The sequence below is a fragment of the Monodelphis domestica genome, chromosome X, assembly GCF_027887165.1.
Source record: "Monodelphis domestica isolate mMonDom1 chromosome X, mMonDom1.pri, whole genome shotgun sequence".
NCBI classification, from domain to species: Eukaryota; Metazoa; Chordata; class Mammalia; order Didelphimorphia; family Didelphidae; genus Monodelphis; species Monodelphis domestica.
The window spans coordinates 86154420-86175227 of NC_077235.1; the positions used below are offsets into that span (position 1 = coordinate 86154420).

The following is a 20808-nucleotide window of genomic DNA, read 5'->3' on the forward strand; positions in this document are numbered from 1 at the left end:
TTCCATTTCCCAGTCTTCCCTTTCCTTCCTATTTCCCTATTGAATGAAACATTTGTGTGCCCAATTCTCTGTGTGTATTTGTGGGGAGGGGTATTCTTCCTTCTTTTGACCAGCTCAGATGAGTGAGGCTCAGGATTCAAATGATGCTCCCCCAATACCTCCTCTCTGTTTGTAGAGATGTCTATTTGCACAACTGGATCTTGTGAAAGAATCTTCCCCAACCTCCCTTTCCCTTCCCCATCCCATAGTACATTCCTCTTCCTCTCTCTTTTAAGTCTTCTCTTACATAAGAAACTAACAATAGTAGCTTTAGCAACAAGAAAAGAAAAAAGACATCGAAGGAATTAAAGTAAGCAATAAGGAAACGAAACCATCATTCTTTGAAGAAGGTACGATGGTCTACTTAGAGAATCCTAGAAAATCAACTCAAAAACTAGTTGTAATAATTAATAACTTCAGCAAAGTTGCAGGATACAAAATAAATCCACATGAATCATCAGTATTTCTGTATATCATCAACAAAGTTTAGCAGCAAGCGGTAGAAGGAGAAATTCCATTTAAAATAACCCTCAACAATATAAAATACTTAGGTATCCACTTGCCAAGACAAATACAGGAATTCTATGAACACAGTTACAAGACACTTTTCACACAAAGTCAATTAGAAAAATATTAGTTGCTTGTGGGCAGGCCAAGCTAATATAATAACAATGACAATTCTACCTAAATTTACATATCCAGTGCTATACCAAACTACCAAATAATTATTTTATGGAACTAGAGGAGGCAATGACAAAATTCATCTGGAAGAACAAAAGGTCAAGAATATCAAGGGAATTGGTGAAAGAAAAACGTGAAGGAATGTGACCCAGGAGTATCCCATCTCAAACTGTACTATAAAGCAGCGATCGTGAAAACAATATGCTGCTGGCTAAGAAATAGAATGATGGATCAATGGAATAGACACAATACAGATTTACAATGTAAGTGATCTTAGCAACCTAGTGAGTGTTTGATAAACCCAAAGACCTGGCCAGCTTTGGGGCTAAGAACTCACTATAAAAAAAAATTACTGGGAAAACTGGAAAACAGTATGGCAGAAAGTAGGTATAGACCAGTATCTCAAGAACACCCTATAGCAAGATAAGGTCTAAATGGATATATGATTTAGATATAAAGAGTGATACCATAAGTAAATTAGGGAAACAGAGAATAGTTTACCTGGCAGATCTATAGAGATGGGAAGAATTTATGACCAAACAAGAGCTTCAGAATATTACAAGATGTAAAATGAATAATTTCAATTATATTAAGTTAAAAAGCTCTTGTACAAACAAAACCAACACTAAGATCTCAAGGGAAACAATAAACTGGGGGGGGGTATAATAAATTTCTCTGATAAAGGTCTAATTATTTCTCAAATTTAGAGAGAGAGAACTAAGTCAAACTGATAACACAAGCTATTCCCCTATTGACAAATGGTCAAAGGATATGAACAAGAAATTTTCAGAGTAATAAATCAAAGCTATCAATCATCATATAAAAAAATGTTCTAAATCCCTCTTGATTAGAGAAATGCACATCAAAACAACTCTGAGGTATCACCTCACACTTAGCAGATTGGCTAACATGACAGCAAAGGAAAGTAATGAATGCTGGAGGGGATGTGGCAAAGTTGGAACACTAATGCATTGCTGGTGGAGTTGTGAATGGATCCAACCATTCTGGAGGGCAATTTGAAAATATGCCCAAAGGGCTTTAAATGACTATCTTCCCTTTTATCCAGTCATATAACTGCTGGGTTTTTACCCCCAAAGAGATAATAATAAGGAAAAAGACATGTACAAGAATATTCATAGCTACACTCTTTGTGGTGGCAAAAAATTGGAAAGTGAGGGGATGCCCTTCAATTGGGGAATGGCTGAACACATTGTGGTATCTGTTGGGGATGGAATACTCTGGTGCTCAAAGAAATGATAAACAGGAGGATTTCAAAAAGAGCTGGAAAGACATACGTGGAATAAGCAGAACCAGGAGAATGCTGTACACAGCAACAGCAATATTGTACAGTGATCAAGGATCTCAGTTATTCTCAGCAACACAATGATCTGGGAGAATTCTGAAGGATTTAGGACAAAGAATGCTACCCACCTCCAGAGAAAGAACTGATGGAGTCAGATGCAGACAAAGCATACTATCTTCCACATTGGTTTATTTACAGTTTTATTTGGGGGCTTTGGTTTTATATGAATATCCTCTTATAACAATGACCAGTATGAAAGTATGCTTTACATGACAATACATGCATAACTCAGACAGAATTATTTACTATCTCCAAGGTGGGGAGGGAAGGGAAGGAGGGAAACAATTTGGCAATCTTATAATTTCAGAAAACATGTTGAAAATTTATGAATTTAAAAAAAGGACAACCATCCAGTCACCCAGGCTAGCACCTTGTAATCATTCCAGCTTCTCTCTTGCACTCATCCCACACAGTCCTGTCATCTCTACCTTTGTAATCTCTCTCATGTGTCCCCTTCTCTCCTCTAACACTGCCATCACTTTGGTGCAGGGACTTGTCACCAGTGCATGTTGGGCCCCCTTGTCTTTTTATGCTCTGGTTCAATGTCCACTCAGCTGCCAAAGTACTGTTTCTAAAGTTAGGACTGAGCATTTCCCCCTCCCACTCAATAAACTGCAGTGGTTCCCTATTACTGATGGGATCAAATATTGGCTTTTTAAGATATATTTTAAGTATTTTTTCATGGTTACATGTCCATGTTCTTTCCCTCCCCTCCCCAGCTGACAAGCAATTATCACTCAATACCTATTTCTATATTATTGATTTTTGTAATAATGTCTTAAAAACCAAAACCCCACATCCTATACCCATATAACCAAGTGATAAATCATGTTTTCTTCTGCTTTTCTACTTCCACAGTTCTTTCTTGTAAGTCCCTCGTGATTGTCCTGGATCGCTGCTATCATTAGCAAAGTCAAGTAATTACATATGATCGTCCCACAGTGTTTCACTTTCTGTGTACAACATCCAGGTTCTGCTTATTTCACTCTGTATCAGTTCGTGGAGGTCTTTCCAGCTTGTATGGAAATCAAGCAGTTCATTATTCCTTACAGCACAATAGTGTTCCTTCACCAACAGATACGTGTTCAGCCACTCCCCAGTCGAGGGATACCTCCTCGTTTTCCAGTTTTTTGCCACCACAAAAAGCGCCGCTATGAATACTTCTTGACTTCTAAAGCTCTTCTGAACCTGGCCCATGCCTACTGTTCTTCACACCTGATCTTCCTACTCCATCTCCTGTCTCTGAAGCTTTTCACTGACTGTTCCACATTCTAGACATGGAATGTCCTCCTCCTGGCTTCCACTTAACTCAAATCCTCCCTTCTCCTGTCCTCTATTTAGTGTCTGGCTTCCCAGATTACCCTGCATTTACTCTGTCTCTGTCTTGGTTGTAGGTTTGTATGTTGTCTTCACAATTAGAATGTGAACTCCTCGAAGTCAGGAGCCACTCTTGCTTTTCTTTGTACCCCTAGTGATAAGTGAGGACCTGGTTGGCGCTCAGTAAACTGATTAAGAAGTACTCATTGACTTAACTAACGATGGACTATATTCCCTATTTTAAATATGAAAACAAGATTGTAGGTTTTCATTTCTTAAACAACAAAGCCAAACCTTACTTTCCACCTTAGAATCAATTGGTCATAAGGCAGAAGGTAGTAAGGGCTAGGTGATTGAGGTTAAGTGGCTTGCCCAGAGTCAGAGCAGATTTGAAATTTCAAATCTGAGGTCACATTTGAACTCAGGACCTCCTATCTCCAGGCCTGGCTGTCTATTCACTAAGCCACCTAGCTACCCCCTTTTCCTCCATTTTCAGCTAACAACGTCTCATGTTTTCTTTTTCATCCCTTGACAGGCCGGTATTGATGGGGAGAGCATTGGAAATTGTCCCTTTTGCCATCGTCTCTTCATGGTCCTCTGGTTGAAAGGTGTCAAATTCAATGTTACTACTGTTGACATGACCAGGTGAGAGAAAGCAGGGCCTGTTTGATGATGGGATTCAAGATTAAAAGAGACAGCCTGAAGGTCTGCCTTGACCCTGTGCTTGATCCAGTTATAAGAAAATGCCATTATATTGTCCTGCCATAGGACCTCTTAGGTTCAAATTATGACCATCTGTCATGTGATGTGACTTTCCCTTTTGGTGCGGCCTATAGCATCTCTTGACTTGGTCATTAAAAAAATGCCTCTTTTACTACAATTTATAGATGTTCAAAGGTAGCATGGATTACCAGGCAGAGGACTCTACTTAGAGTCAGGAATTGTTGCTGTACATGGGATTTTCTTGGCAAAAATACTGGAGTGGCTTACCGTTTCCTTCTCCATTGGCAAACAGAAGTTAAGAAACTTGCCCAAGGTCACACAGCTAGGAAGCATCTGAGGCTGGATTTGAACTCAGGACTTCTTGGTTTTGGGGCAGCTAGGTGGTGCAGTGGATAGAGGCTGGGTCTGGGAATCAGGAAGACTCATCTTCCTGAGTTCCAATGTGGCTTCTGGCACTTCCTGACTGTATGACCCTGGGCAAGTCACTTAATGCTATTTATCTCAGTTTCCTCATCAGTAAAATGAGCTGGAGAAAGAAATGGGGTCACAAAGAATTGGACATAACTAAAAAAAGTACTTCTTGATTCTAAGCCAGGAATACCCGTGTCAAGTCCTTTCTTTGACTCATACTAGCTCTAGGGCCCTGGGCTAATCAATAAATCCCTCATTGCCCCAGAATGCTTTAAAGGTCTGCCCCAGACTTTTTACCCAGGGGGGCCAGTTCACTGTCCCTCAGACTGCTGGAGGGCCGGACTATAAAAAGAAAAAGAAAACTATGAACAGATCTGTACACTGCTGTCTGGGATAGTGGAGGCTGCAGTGCTGGCTGGGATGGGCCTGTCACACCTTGCACAGGCCCATCATCACCTCCACCACTATACCAGGCAGCAGCATACACAGTGCGGAATCCTCTCCCCGTCTTCCATCGTGCAGCCACAGAATCCTTTGCGTGGTGCCTCGTTCTCCTTCAGTTACTCTCAGAACAAGGCGCCCCGCCAAGGATGACGTCACTGGAAGTAGTACAATGCCACCACATATGGTGCTCCTCTCACTGACCACCAGTGAAAGAGGTGCCCCTTCCAGAAGTGCGGTGGGGGCCGGATAAATGGCCTCGGGGGTCACATGGGGCCCACAGGCCATATTTTGGGGACTCCTGCTTTAAACCAAGATGAATCTCTTATGTATTCAAGATGTGCCAAGCACCATGCTAAAGGAGTTCACACATAGGAAGGTCCCCACATTGATGAAATTGCAGGTCTGCCCCCATCCCACATTAGACAATTAGACATTAGAGCACCATCTGAAGCATAGAAGAAACATACCCAGTTATGGAAGTATCCATCCCACCTCTTGCTGATCTCACTGGTCTTTTCCAGTTGCAGTTAAGCCTAGAGACCTGGGAGATAAGATCTAGAAAGTGTCCATCAACCTTCATAGAATGTGGCATTGGAACAGAGAACTAGACTGGTAGTCAGGAAGATCTGGGTTCAAATCCACCCCTGACACTTATTGGAGCAGGTCACCTAAACTCTGTCTTGGTTTCCTTATCTAAGGACACTGGGGAGTATCTTAAACTCAACAGGTCTACAGTTGAACGCCTAATGTTTTCCCCTAAACCTCTTCTCTGCCTCACTTTCCTGTTACTGTTGAAGGAACAACTATCTTTCCATTGCCTCAGCTTCTTAATCTTCTCCCTCACCACTAGCTCCCCTGTATCCAACTGGTGGCCATTTCTGCCATCTCTGGCACCACCTAACCCCCTTTCGCCACTCACACAGCTCCAACGTTTAGTTTAGGCCCTCATCATCTCTCACCTAGAACACTGTGGCAGCCTCCTAATTGGTCCCCTTGCCATTCCATCTTCCCAGCCTCATTGAACACTGTTTCCTTTCCCATGATCTGCAAGCTAGATGCTTTGTTCCTCACTCGTGACTCTCCATCTCCAATCTCTTTGCCTTGATGTGCTTAGAATGTCCTGCTGCCTTACCTCTACCTCAGAGATTTCCCCAATTCCTTTAAGGTTGATCTTGAGGATCATCTTCTACAGGAAGAATTTCTCAGCTCCCCAAATGTTAGTGCCCACCGTCCCTCTCAAACCACTTCATTGTACTTAACCATTTGGGGTGTGTTCACATGTGTGCAATAGATGGATTTGCTTTTTATTCATGCTATACCCATTCTTCTATGTCTGTTTCCTCTGCGGACTATATCTTCTTGTGAATATGAATAGTGCTTCTATCCCTAGCACTTACTCAGCCCCATGTCTGGCTTGTAGTAGGTGCTTAATAAATACATGTTGAGGGGCAGCCAAGTGGCTCAGTAGATAGAGAGCCAGGCCTGGAGACAGGAGGTCCTGGATTCAAATATGGCCTCCGACTCTTTCCAGCTGTGTGTGACCTTCGTTTGATCTAATCATCCCTGCTAGCTATTGTGCTATTCACCGCTAACCTACTTGTGGGACTTTTCTACACTTGGTGCCTCCATTCCCTCTGGCCTCTTGAGACTCTTTTCTAAATCCTGTGCATTCACTTAAAATGGTGAATATGAGGCCAACATTCTCTTCCCAAACTGAGTGAATCCAGGGGCCTTTACTCAATGCTCATCCTCCTTGCCTTCTCTGCAGCCTTTAACACTGTTGATCACCTCTTCCTTCTGGACATTCTTTCCTCTCTGGGCTTCCATCTGCTTTGCTGATCACTCTCTGTCAGTTTGCTTTACTGAATTTTCATCCAGATCGTGCCCACTAACCGTGAGTGTCTCCTTGGCCCCTTGTTCGAGGCTGTCTTCTCTTCTCCTTCTATACTCGGTTGCTTGGTGATCTCGTCTGGATTCAATTCTCATCATATGTGGATGATGTCTAGATCTTTTTTTAGCCAGCTGTAACCCATTTCATGGTCCTTGGGCTTGCAAGGTCAACTGCCTGAATGTCCCACAGGCAGCTCAAACTCTCGTCTAGGAAAGAACTATTCTTTTAACCCCCAAAGCCTCCTGTCTTCTCAGCTGCCATACTGCTCTCAAAGCACCGCCATCCCCTCCGTCATCCAGGCTCAGTGTTATTCTTGATTCCTCATTGGCACTCACCCAGTGTGAGGGAGATCTCCAGTCTGCAGCCAAGTCTTACTGTTTCTGCCTTCACAATGACCCTACTCTGTGTCCTCCTTTCTCCACTCAGACAGCCGCCATCCTGATACAGGCTCCCATCACATCATGGGTGGGCTACCATGGTGCCTTGCTGTTTGGTCTCCTTGCTTCGAATTTCTTCCCAGTCCAGTACTTCCTCCACTTGGTTGCCAGAGCTCCTAAAGCTCAGACCTGACTATGTCACCCCTCTATTACTTCCAAGATCAAGTCTAAAAATCTCCAGTTTGGCTTTTAAAATCCTTTCCAACTTGGGTTTTTCCTACCTTGCCAGTCTTGAATTTATCTCCCTTCCCGGCACTCTATGATCCAGCAACAAAGGCTTCATCTCCTGCCTCTGGGCCTTTTCTGTCTTTCTGTACCCCTTGCCTGGACCGTTCTCCCTCCTTATCTCTGCCTTTTGGCTCCCCTGGCTTCCTTCAAGTCCTAGCTAAAACCTTTCCCAAACCCTCCTAACTCTGGAGCCTTCCTTCCGTTCATGATTTCCTGTAGATCCTGTCTAGAGCATGTTTTGTCCACACTTGGTTTCATGTCGTGCTGGTGAGCTCCTCGAGGGCAGAGACAGCATTTTCCCTCTTTTTGTATCCCCAGTGCTTAGCACAGTACCCGGCAACTAAAAGGTGCTTAACAGATGCTCATCAGCAGACTGGCTATTCAGCCGTATCTGCCCTCTGACAGAGATGTCCACAAAGTAAAATTGGCCAAAGGGACAGGATAGTTTAAGACCAGGATAAACAGCTCCCCCACACACGAAAGTGGTCAGCCAGCAGTTTTCTTTATTTGATTGACTGGCATGCTTGACCCCCTATTGGACTTGAGTAGGTCAGCCTCTTCGTCCACTGCTCTCCCAGCACATTCTACAATGTCCTGGAGTGACAGGTAGGGGGCTTCTTCTCTGGTGGTATTGAACTCAAATAAAACTTGATCCCTGCGGGCCACATATTGGCTTAGAACATCACAAGTAACCTTGATGGAGGCTTTTCTTTTTAAGCCCTTCCCTTCTCTCTTAGAATCAGCATAGTGTATTGGTTCTGTTGACTGGGAAAACACAGAACTCTTAAATAGTCAGAAAAGCCACTCTTTAATCAAGGAAGGGGGCTCAGTGCTGAGTTAGGCCTCCGCCCAGAGCTGCGCCCCCCATGCCTCCGCAGAGTCCGAGGATTGAACTCTGGATGCTCCGTCACTGACCCCTGGGAGAGCCACCAGCGTTATTGTGGACAATTCCAAGGAGCCATTAAAGTTGGGAAGCTTAAATTCCTTCCTAGGGGAACTTTCTAGGGGACTGAGGATGAGAGGGACAGTTGATTGACTTTACAAAGGTAACCAGGGAAAATGAGGACTTCCAGACAGGGATAGCTGTGATTTTACTTTACAATGGACCCAAAAGGGAAAGACCCCTTGGTAGACACCTTGGTAAAGGACGTTGGCCTAAGGGGAGAAACCATTGAGACAAAAGAGATACTCCGCACCTAAGCAAGTAAACTGGGGGTCATTAAAGCTTTCTAGGCTACCAGCTAGATTCCATGTTGACAGTTCCAAGGCAGAAGAGCAGTAAGGGTTCATTGACTTGCCCAGGGTCACCCAGCTAGGATGTATCTTCAGTCAGATTGGAACCCAGGACCTCCCATCTCTAGGCCTGGCTTTCCATCCACTGAGTCACCCAGCTGCTCCCATGATCTATGTTTTATTGCATCTTTATTGATTTCGTTGAACATTGCCCAATTACATTTTGATCTGGTTCCCACTGCTCAGTGTCCCAGAGTTGGACACCTTTGGTAAATAACTCTTTCTTTCTGATCACTCCAGGAAACCTATCGAGCTGAAGGAATTAGCCCCAGGAACGAATCCTCCTTTCTTGCTGTTTAACAAGGAACTTAAGACAGACTTCATTAAGATTGAGGAATTCCTAGAGCAGGTTCTGGCTCCTCCAAGGTATGGAATTTTCACCTCCCTTGCTGCTTATTCACCCTCCCCACCTGGGACTCACTAACTTCCAGGCCTGGGGGTTGGGGAGCCACGTCTCTCTTTCATTCTCTGGAGTGGAAAATGATGCTAATTGTGTGGATCTAATTGATGTGGAGAGCTGGAGGAAGGGCTGAGGAGACACTGGTTGATTTGGGCTTTAGCCACTGTGGGATGGGGTAGATCCACTTGAACCCAGAGTCTTGTGTTTTTGGAACTCCTCTTCCTTCCTGTGGTCAGCCCTCCGGAGCAGCTGGACACTCCTCATCTTCCCCCAGACACTTTGAGCTTTGGGCCATCTCAGCAAGCCTCTTCTTTAGAAGGGTTCCCTTCTAATGCTCTTCTATTAGCCTCAGATTACCTCACAACCCAACTGTTCTTGATCCTGAACTCTCTTCACCTCCAGAATGTTCTCCTTTCCTCCTGATTGGCCTTAGCAACTGGCCTGGGGCTTTCCTCTCTTCCCCAACAGTCTACCACACTCACCTCCCATTCTAGTTCAGAGATCTAGAACCTTTTCTGTGTCAGGTAGTCGGGTGACCAATCCCATGGCTGCCCTTTCAGAAACGTGTTTTTAAATGCCCAAATAAAACACAGAAGGGCCCCGTCTCTGAGTAGATGAAATGTGTTCCAAGACCTACCGTGAATGGTTGAAACCTCAGATAGAAGCATATATCTGCTGACCCCCTCCCATATATATCTCTCTCTCTGCTCCTGCCCTCTGCTCTGAGGCCTTGAGCCACCCCCAACAAAAGCCATCAGCCCAGGCGGTAGCCTTGAGGGCCTGCTTCCAGTGTTTCTAGTGGACTTCCAGCACTGTGGACCTCCAGAGCTTTGGGTTGACTATAGAGAACTGAAACGGCAGAAAGCAAATGACAATGAAAGAGCCATTCATACCCTCTCCCTATCTCCTATCTCCCAAGGAGGCATTCTGAACTTTCTTCTTTCCTCAAGATCCAACCCCACTTCTGGATACTCACCTAGACATAAAGGAAGACATCATAAGCAAGTTAGAGGAACAGAGAACATATTTCCTCTCAGAATTTATGGATTGGGGACAAACTGATGGAAAAAAAGGAGAGAGAGAGAGCAAAGTGAGATACAAATGTAATCTTGATGACATCAAATTGGAAAGATTTTCAACAAATAAAACCAGTGTAGCCAAGATCAGAAGGAAAGCAGAAACCTGGGGGGAAATATTTCTAGAGAGAGGTCTCATACCTCAAATATACAGAGAACTTTGTCAAATGAATAAGAATATGAGCCACTCCTCAAGTGATAAAAAGCTATGAACAGCTTTCAGATGAAAAAAAACTTGAAGCCATAAAGGCATATAAAAATGCTTTAAATCATTTTGACAATTAAAGAACTATACATCAAAGCAATTCTCAGATATCATCTCACACCTAGCAGGTTGACTAAAATGTTAAAAGGATAAAAGGACAAATGTGGAAGAGAAAATGGGAAAATGGGAACACTAACACACGGTTGGGGGAGCTGTGAACTGATTGCACCATTTTGGAGAACAATATGGAATTATGGCCAGAAAATGATAAAACTATATACCTTTAGACCCAGCAATGTCACCGTCTACATATCCATCTTCTTCATTATCTCATCCCTTACTTTGTCGAGATCATGGCCATCCAATATGAGATTCCCTCACCTCCCTTCCTATGTATGTCAAAACATCTCTATCTTTTTTTCTTAAAAATTTTTATTTAATTAATTAATTTAGAATATTTTTCCATGATTACATGATTCATGTTCTTTCCCTACCCCTCCCATAGCCAATGCACAATTCCACTGTGTCATCGAACAAGACCTATTTCCATATTATTAATATTTGTACCAAGGTGATCATTTAGAGTCTACATCCCCAATCATATCCCCTCAAACCATGTGATCAAGTAGCTGTTTTTCTTTTGTGTTTCTACTCCCACAGTTCTTTCTCTGGATGTGGATGGCATTATTTCTCATAAGTCCCTCATAATTGTCCTGGGTCATTGCATTGCTGCTAGTAGAGAAGTTCATTACATTCAGTTGTGCCACAGTGTATCAGTCTCTATGTACAATGTTCCCTGGTTCTGCTTCTCTCACTCTGCATCACTTCCTGGAGATCTTTCCAGTTCACATGGAATTCCTCCACTTTATTATTCCTTTGAGCACAATAGTATTCCATCACCAACATATACCACAAGTTGTTCAGCCATTCTCCAAAGGGCATCCCCTCATTTTCCAAGTTTTTGCCATCACAAAGAGCCCAGCTATGAATGTTCTTGTACAAGTATTTTTCCTCATCATCTCTTTGGAGTATAAACCCAGCAGTGCTATGGCTGGATCAAAGGGCAGACAGTCTTTTAGCGCCCTTTGGGCATAAAAACCTCTCTATCTTGACCTAATCTCTCTTCCTTTTTTCTAGCTTCAGAGAATGAGATGGGCTGGCTTGAGGACTTGACTCACCAGTAAAACATCAATTCATTGGGGAAAGTGCCTTCTTCAGTTCTAGGGACCTACACTGAATTGGAAGCAAAAGAGTGGGCCCTATTTGAAGACAGATAGCCCCCATAGTCTTCCAAATTCCATTTGCATACTGGCATAAGAAATAGAAGAAACCATTCTTTGGTGATGACTTCCCTTCCTTTATTTGTCTCAAAAGCATATGGACTATAGGAGGAATGATTAGCAAGTTATAGGATTATTTGATATTTTACTTCAGTGTTACCCTAAAACTCAGGTGGACAAAGTTGATGATTTGACTAAAATCTATCTGGAGGCATATCTGTTTTTTTTTCTCCCAAGATATCCACGTTTGAGTCCCAAGTATCCAGAGTCCTTTGATGTGGGGTGTGACATCTTTGCCAAGTTTTCTGCATACATTAAGAATACACAGGATACCAATAAACGTAAGACATGTTTCTATTTGTCCTTTTTAGATTCCAGGGTTTCTGTTGTTGTTTAGTTGTTTTTTTCTGCCATGTATGACTTTTTGTGACCCCACTTGGGGATTTCTTGGCAAAGATTCTGGAATGGTTTGCCATTTAGATGAAGAAAAAGAGGCAAACAAACAGGGTTAAGCAATTTACTCAAGATCACTCAGTCAGTGGTCAGCTTTGACACAGCTGACATAGCTAAGGTCAGATTTGAACATATGTCTTCCTGACTCCAGGCCCAACACTCTATCCCCTGTGCCACCTAGCTGCCCATTAGATTATAGGGTACTCATCATTAGAGCATCTAGACACTGTAGAATGGAATTCTTCCTCTGTGATCATTAGTTCCCACTTCTCAGTTCAAATGACAAAAATAAAATAACATATTTCAAGCTGGAAGGAACATTAGAAGTCACCAAATCCAGGTTCATTTTACAGAGATGGGAACTAAGGTTCAGGGAAGTTGATAATTATCTACTGTCATCAGAATGCCAAATGGACATGTTTCTTTGGACATAGTTTACCATGGACTGTGGCCTTCTCTCTCCCCTCTCTCAGACGTCACTGGTATAGACTCATAGTTTTACAAATGACATTTTGGCAAAGTTAATTTTTTTCTCAAGCAAATCAAGCCAAGAACCTTCATTGGTGGATCCAGCTTCTGAACTGGATGGAAAACTGCTCTTGCCCTCATCCACCAGTTTATCTTCCTTGAATGCCAGATCTGGGGGGAATGCACCAAGTTTCAATAAGGCACTGTCCTAGCTTCCCACAGAGCCAGTGGGGAGACATTCTTCTCACACAGACAAACTGTAGCACACAATCAAACATGGCCAGCTCATTAGAGAGATTAGAGAGACACAAACATAATGGTAGATGAGGTCTAAGGGTCAAGGAGATTAGAGAAGGCTTCCAAGAAGAACAGACAGTCCAGTTGAGCTTTATAAGATTGGTAAGGATTCAATAGATGGAGGAAGAGAAAGACTGGACATTCTAGGCATTGAAAACATTATGGGCAAGAATGCAGAATGTTAATTCAGGGCAAGAATATTCCAATTTTATTTGAGCTCAGTAAATAGTATTTACTATTCAGTAAGGATGGTAAGGTCCCTAGAGATAGCTGGCAAATTATAAAACATCATGAATATCTGGCACTAGAGTTGGAACTTTACTAGGTAAGATGGGCAATAGGGAGTCAGTGAAAGCTTTTAAGCAGAGGAGTAACATAACCAGATGTATGCAAAAGGATTGAAGAGAGTAGGGAAAGGAGGCATGAAGATTGGAAAGAGGTTACAGTGATAAGGATCGTCCAGACAAGGTGGTACTGACATGGGTCAATGTACTAAGATTAGAATGGAGAGAAGCAACAGCACTTGGTAACTGAACTGATTGTATGTGAGACACAAAAGGAAGGGAAAAGCCAAGGAGAACCAGTGATGGCAAACGTTTTAGAAACTGAGTGCTCAAACTGCAACCCTCACATTGCCTTACCCCAGACAGGGAGGGAGGAAGCACTCCCATCGGGCTGCTGGACATAGGGGCAGGTCATATGAGAAATGTCCTCAGAGGCTTGTGGAGAAGGGAAAGGGTAGCAGCCCCCTCTGGCATGTGTGCCATAGGTTTGACAACACAGGCTAAGAGAATGGGAGACTTGGTGATCCATAAATAATGAAATCCAAAGAGGTAAAGAGATCAAGAATAAGCTTGCTTTAAAACATGGGTTTCAGATACTCAATGGCAAGAAACTCAAATGGAGAAGTCCTACAGGCTCTTTAGACATGAGTCTAAAGCTCAGAAGTAAGATCAGGCTTGGAGCTATTGACCTGGGCCTCATTGAGCCCATGCTCTGGGCATGGGAGTGGTGTGTGTGTTGGAGATTTCCCAATGGACAGAAAAGGAAGAATGGAGGAAAGGCCCAAGGAAGTGAAAAAGAAATGATCAAGGTCTTTCAGCCTTAGCAAGGATGAGGAATCCCTACAGGGATTCCCTCTGTGACAAGAGAGAAAGGGGGAGAGAAACAGGGCAGTGATGTTGAGCAATTTGAGCAGTGTTATAGATAGGTCAACTATCTAGAATGGGAGATGAAACACATTCATCTTCTTGTCCACTCCCTAGACAGACCCTACATTTATTGGCTCCACTTGATGAGCAATGCCTTCATTTTCTTTTTCTCATGACTTCCCTTCCAAGAAACAGCCCATCCTGAAAGACAAAGAGCACTCCTTACCTGGCCTCCCCCACCCATGATTAAAGATACTTGCTTTGTGGTGACCTGTGTGTTCCCTACTTAATTTCTTCTTTAACCCTTCCTGACCACCCCACCTTTTCAGGAAGGGAAAAAGTCTGAACCAATTGACTAATTAATTAATTAAGTAATCCAGTACAGTTCTGTCCAGTGTCAAAGTAATGTGGCAGCCCATGGTATTTGACTCTATAATAATAGTAACAGCTAACATTTATTCATTATGTGTCCAGGCACTGCATTAAGCACTTTACGATTATACCTGGTGAGATAAGTGCTATTATTATCCCTGTTTTACAGTTGGGGCAATTGAGGCAGGCGGAGATGCCTTGTGTCAGTTCAGTCACACAGCTAGTCAAAGTCTGAGGCTGGGCTGGAGCTCAGGTCTTCCTGAAGGACTCCATGCCTGGAGTTCTGCCCATCCTGCCCCCTCCATGCCCTTCTAGCTGAGGCAGCACTAAGTACAAGGCTTAGGCCATAACAGGCAGGGTGCCAGTAAATATATGTTGCTTGGATGAAGCAGGGAGCCATCGGTAAGCTCTCACATGTGGGCTGTGTGGGTAAGAACATGCTGAGGAGGCATTTGACAATGCCAGTTGTTGGGCATCTAAAAACAACCCTGTAACTCCATTGAATGACTCAGATCTGGAGAAAGCTTTGCTGAAGGAGTTTAAGCGTCTCGACATCTATCTGAACACGCCGCTTCCAGAGGAGATCGATCAGGACAGCGCAGAAGAAACCGTGGGCTCCAGAAGGATGTTCCTGGATGGAGATCAACTGACCCTGGCAGACTGCAACCTGCTGCCTAAACTTCACATCATCAAGGTGAGGAGGTGGCACGAGTAGGGCCCCAAGGGCTGGCAGGCAGGCTATTTCCACCCAGTGCACTCCCTTTTCACTACCACCAGATCTCAATGTGTTTTCACCCTTTCCCCTGATCCTCTAGGTGGTTGCCAAGAAATACCGGGACTTTGACATCCCAGCTGAGTTCTCAGGAGTGTGGCGCTATCTGGGAAATGCCTATGCCCGAGAGGAGTTCCGGCACACGTGCCCTGCAGATAAGGAGATTGAAAGCACTTACGCATCTGTGGCTAAGAAATGAGTTAGGAGAAGAAGAGCATGTGTTCCCAAGTGAACAGTACCTATGGAAGCTTCCTTTTGCATCCAATTCCCTCGTTACACTCGAAATGGTGGCGGAACATTTCGCCTTCCGCTTCTTCGGAAGAGAACTCTGCTTTCTAGCTAGCTAGCCAGCCATCCCAAGTGCCCCCTTGCACATTTTCTCTGTCATTCAGCGTTTCCCAAGCATCCATTGTCCTGATGGCAAAATCATTTCAGAACTGAATCTCTAAGAGGCCTCTAACCCAAAATCTCCGCAGAGTCAGAGTCCAGATTGCTTGGGGAACTCGAAACCCCTGATTTTCGCAGCTTTCCTGGCCTCTGGCCAATAGTTCATCCCACTTGAGTCAGGGGAAGGGAAGAAGCATTTATAAGAAACCTACTATTCACAATGATCACCTCATTTGATCCTTAGAACAACCCTGGGAGGTGGGTGATGTTATGGTCCCAGTTTTACAGTTGAGGAAACTGAGGCAGACAGTGGCAAAGTAATTTAACCCAGAGTCACTCAGCTAGTAAAGTTCTGAGGCTGGATTTGATCTCAGGTCTTCTTAATTCCAAGCCTATGCACCAGCTGCCTCAATAGACAGTAACACTAGTCAGTTACCTCAACAGTCAATAAACACTATCGGCCTATTCCCTGAGGACATTGCCCCAAATCATTGGCCTCTCCAAACATCAATTCCTCTGAGCATGTCTATGAGTAACAGCTGGTGTTGTACAGGGCAGGTCACATAGCTTACAAGTTCCAGGGCATGGGAAATGGTGTTAGGTGACTTCTATCCATTTTCTGAATCAATCCTTCACAGTGAAAGGCATGAAGAAAAATGCCAAATGCCTTTGTTGTTAATGCCCCTTTTTGACTCACGCACGCACGCACGCACGCACGGACGCGCACACAGACACACACATGCACACACGTTCACACACATCTACATCTTTTACTGTAATCATTAAATGAAAGGAGGAGCATTTGGGAGAACCAAAAAGAAAGTTCAAAAGGACGGCCAGTGAGCTAGTCAAGGGTAGGCCACTCTGGAGCACCCTTCCATACCTAGGATCACTGATAGCCCCCATGAACAGAGATAAGTAGCCTAGGATGCCTGTTACTGCATTCAAACTGCTAGCCAACTGTGAGGTGTTTATTAACCATCTTCCTTTTATTGCCAGCTTCCCATAAACCAAAGAGCCCACCAGAGGGACACATTCCACAGATCAGTGAGTGTACTCATGGATCCAAGTCACCAACTTGGAATTTCCATTCCCCACACACTATCATTCCGAATTCTTTCTCTTGCTCTTCGCACACCAGCACATGGCGCCCCGCCCTGGCAATTTGCCTTTGCCTATAGAAGTGCCTGGCCTCAAGAAGGGAGAAAAGGGGCATCCCCGTGACGTGACCTCGGCTTCTCTTTGAAGAGTCCCAGGTTTCAAGGGTGTGCCAGCAGATAAAGGACTAAGTTGCTCGGCCTGTCTGTGTATAGATGAGAGATTTGAGGAAAACTAGTAAAGCTTCTCCTAAGCACCTTCTATCTGCCAGGCACTCTGCTAAGTGCTCAGGATACAAAGGAGGGCAAAAGGCAGTTCCTCCTAGTCTATGGAAAAGTAACAGAGGATTAGGAAAAGCATTTTGCAGAAGGTGGGGCTTCAGCTGAGACATGCAGGAAGCCAGAGAGTCTTGTTTAAAGAAGAGAAAGGAGGCTTGTGACACTGGATCAAATAGCATGTCTGGGGGGTGAGGTGGGACTAAGGTGTAAGACAACTGGAAAGGCCTTTGAGTGCCAAGTAAGCACTTTGTAGCTGATCCTGGAGGCAATAGGGAGCCACTGGAGTTTATTGAGTAGTGATGTGATGAGATCTGTGTTTCAAATGGAGAGGAACTCTGCAGACCTCTGATAAGGCTATTGTAGTAGTCCAGGCCTGAAGTATAGCGGTGAGGGTCTGCGGTAGTCAAGTCAGAGGACTTAAGTGATCCTCCAGATGAATTGACAATGCCATCCGCACAAGTCAATAGAGAATGTAAAACTCAAAGTTCTAGATAAATGTTAGCTATTCGGAAAGACTGTTTTCTGTCCTCTGAGAGGCAGCTTTGGCCTCGGGGCAAGAGATGTACCTGACACCTACTAGTTGTCTGACTCTGGGCAACTTGCCAACATTTTTCATGTGGCAACTCAATGAGTTGCAGAGAAGGTACCAAATTGATGGGCTTTCATCTCCTTGGAGTTCCCCAAGCCAATAATAAAATCAGCTCTGGTCTGTGCTTTAGGGAAAATGCCAGAACGTGACACTCACAGATAAGTCACAGAATGGAAGTTCTGGAGTCCTGAGACTTCTTGTGCTATCGGTCATCTTTTCTTGTTTTATAATATCATGAATAAAAATCATTTTGTATTTTCTACTCTTGGCAGCTTGTTTCTAGCACCTCTGGAGCTAGGCATCTGGGTCTAGCCCATTCCTGTGCCAGAGGCTCCGGGAACCCCTGTAGAGGCTTGCCCAGTCTTGGTGATCCAGGGATTCCCTCCATCCTCTGATGCTTCCTTCAGTTGTCTCTGGTCATGCCAGATCTCGAGACACAGATTTCCCTCCCTATGTACACTAAGCACTACTTCCAAAGAGCTGGGATGTGGTCGGTGACAAGCTCAGCCTCCCTGGGCCTTCTTCCTGAACCCCCACACCTTTGCCCTATCCCCAATTCATCACTTACTTTCTCACCTTCTGGGAATGAGTCTCTCTGAACTTGGGCTGGGACTTGGATGACTGACACTCAGGTGATTCTCATTGGGCCTTTCCTGCTAGAGCTTGAAGAGAACTTTAGTGTCTGAGTTCATGAACTTGTTTTTCTTAAACCCTTCCCTCCTGCCTTAGAATCTATACTAAATATCAGCCCCAAGGCAGAAGAGCAGTAAGGGCCACGCAATGGGGCTTAAGTGACTTGCCCAGGGTCACAAAGCTAAGAAGTGTCTGAGGCCACATTGGAACCCAGGACTTCCCATCTCCAGGTCTGGTAATCTATCTACCAAGCCACCTAGCTGCCCCCCTAATGGGCTTGTTTATTTTTAAACTATATTTCAATGGAATGAATTTCCTTTGTAGTCTGTATTTTATTCTGGGTATTTAGTAGCATAATTCTAAGAAAGGGTCTTCCGGCTTCACCAGGTTGTCAGAGGGGTCTAGCAGACAAAAAGAGTTAAGAACCCCAGACGAGAGTCAACCAAATCCCCTTGGAATTCGGTTTCACTCTAGCCCTAATTCTGATCTAGTCATCATCCCCACCCCCAAGTCATCTCCAGGTACATTCAATAGAATTGTAGATTCAGGCTTTAATTTCTGACTTCTCCCCTTGCCTCTACTTCCAGGCAAGCAAAGCTCCTAATGCCCTTTCTGGCTAGTCCTCTGGAATCCTTCCCCTCCCCTTCTCGGTTTCAGAATCAAGATGGTCCCCTCCCGGGTAGTTTCACAATATCCCAAACTTTTTGCTTTATTCTCCCTGGAATCTGAGCCCAGAACCTCTTACATTTCCCAGAGGCAGCTAATGTCTACCAAGTGCCATATGTTGCTGTGCTCCTGGTCTGAAGCAATGGCACCCCTCCCCCTGCCCAATCTTAGTAATAAAGTCACAGGAACTCGAATTGACCAGTTAACAAACATTTATTGAGCACTTACCGTGTTCAGAACTCAATCAATTGGCTTAGAAGAATTGGCACCCACGATTTCCCTTAAAAGTCTGGGACATCCTCTCCCAGTGCCCATGGGAGGAATGGGTTCAGACTTGGGGTTAGCCATACATGGAGGATGTAGCAAAGTGAAACTCTGTGGTTGGCAAAAGATGAAATGACTGAGCTCAAGAAAGGCTTGATCTTCAACCTCAAATCCAAGTGGAGACACTCTTCATTCATTCATTCATTCATTCATTCATCCATTCAAACAATGAATCAAATAAGTCCAAATAATTAAAAGGAAACAATGCAGCATTAGGTAATCTGATTTCTAATTGGATGGGACTTTCCAAGTTGGGAGGGGGAAAGTGAACAAGTGCAATTCCTTGAATCTAGGGAAAGAAGTGTCCTACTCCCCCCAAGTGTTTGTGAACAACCAAAAAATGCAGAAACAATAATTGATTGATCAGTACAAGGTCATTTTTCAGAGGAGACATATAGATGGCTTGAGTTGTCCAGCTATGGGAAAAGTCCTCCTACCAATCTTCAGATATGGCTGGAGTTCTGGTCAGCATCACTAGGTCAGTGTAAGCAAAGTATTGGCACATGTGCCTGGGCCACATGGGGCAGGGCTGCTCCTTTCCCCATCTTCCCATTGCCACAGGACATTTTTTGTATGGTCTGACCTTCTGTCCTATCGCCCAAAACAAGCACTTCCTCCCTCCACTCTGAGGTAATGTGGGGGGCTCAGAGGCAGCTCAAAGTTGCAGTTTGGGCATGAGAACTTGAAAATGTTTACCAACACTGACCTAGGTTCCTGGTTAAAGGTCTCTAAGGAGCAGGTACAGGTGGTCTAGTTTCTCAACAAAATGGAATAAGCTATTCTCCTAGTTCCCACAACTGAATTAACTTTTTTCACTGGACAGACTTTGGACCAGGCCCATAACTGAATAGAAAGGAAACTGAGCTAGCTCTAGAACTGAGTCACAAGATGGAGTCAGGTTGGTTCACTCAATTGCTACAATTAACCACTTGCTTTTCTGATCCCCTCAATTCCTTACAAATGCCAAGGACACGCTGAAAATAATCGCTTTATTACTGGGCCATGGAACACTAGCAAGTAAGATCATTCTGCCTTGGACGCAGCTGGGGAGAAGCACAGCCCTGCCGCCCACCCCTGAGAGAGCCAACACAGTAACCAGCACAGTCACGATGGCATGGCGGCTCCCTTTATCTTCATGTGTGAAGTCCTCAAGCTCACTTCCTTGTTTCTTCAGCCAGCACCCAAATCACCAGCCATGTCCAATAGACTTGGGCGGTTCAGTTCTCTGGTTCTGCCCCCCCCCCCAGTTAGTGCTGGCCATCTTCAAGAAAAACCAAGAGAGCAAATCTTCAGAGTAGCCGGGCTCTCCTAGAGGTGCCCCAAGCACACAGAGTCAGTGGTCTGAGACCTGGAGTATCAGCACTGACATGCTTTCTATAGAGAAAGAGAGGACCAAAGCTGAGAATTACAGCAAAGCCATAAAAAAGCAACTGAGAAAGGGAGGGGTGTCTCAGGTGGGGCTACTTGCTGTGCTAATGTCGGCTGGACTAGAGCTTCTTTTGAAAGGGGGTTTTGACAGCCCCTGGGAAAGG

The 20808-nt window shown here is 44.3% G+C and overlaps 1 protein-coding gene across 2 annotated transcripts in view; it reads left to right on the forward strand.

Annotated features, from left to right (window-relative positions):
• CLIC2 (chloride intracellular channel 2) overlaps window positions 1-17913 on the forward strand; it is a 36446-nt gene extending 18533 nt beyond the window's left edge. For both annotated transcript variants that reach the window (XM_007506915.3, XM_007506916.2), the window contains exons 2-6: window positions 3936-4045; window positions 9068-9193; window positions 12026-12129; window positions 15042-15223; window positions 15345-17913. In XM_007506915.3, the coding sequence (XP_007506977.1) occupies window positions 3936-4045; window positions 9068-9193; window positions 12026-12129; window positions 15042-15223; window positions 15345-15500 (678 nt within the window). In that variant the 3' untranslated portion in view covers window positions 15501-17913. The remainder of the gene's footprint in view (window positions 1-3935; window positions 4046-9067; window positions 9194-12025; window positions 12130-15041; window positions 15224-15344) is intronic.
• Window positions 17914-20808: the final 2895 nt, after the last annotated feature.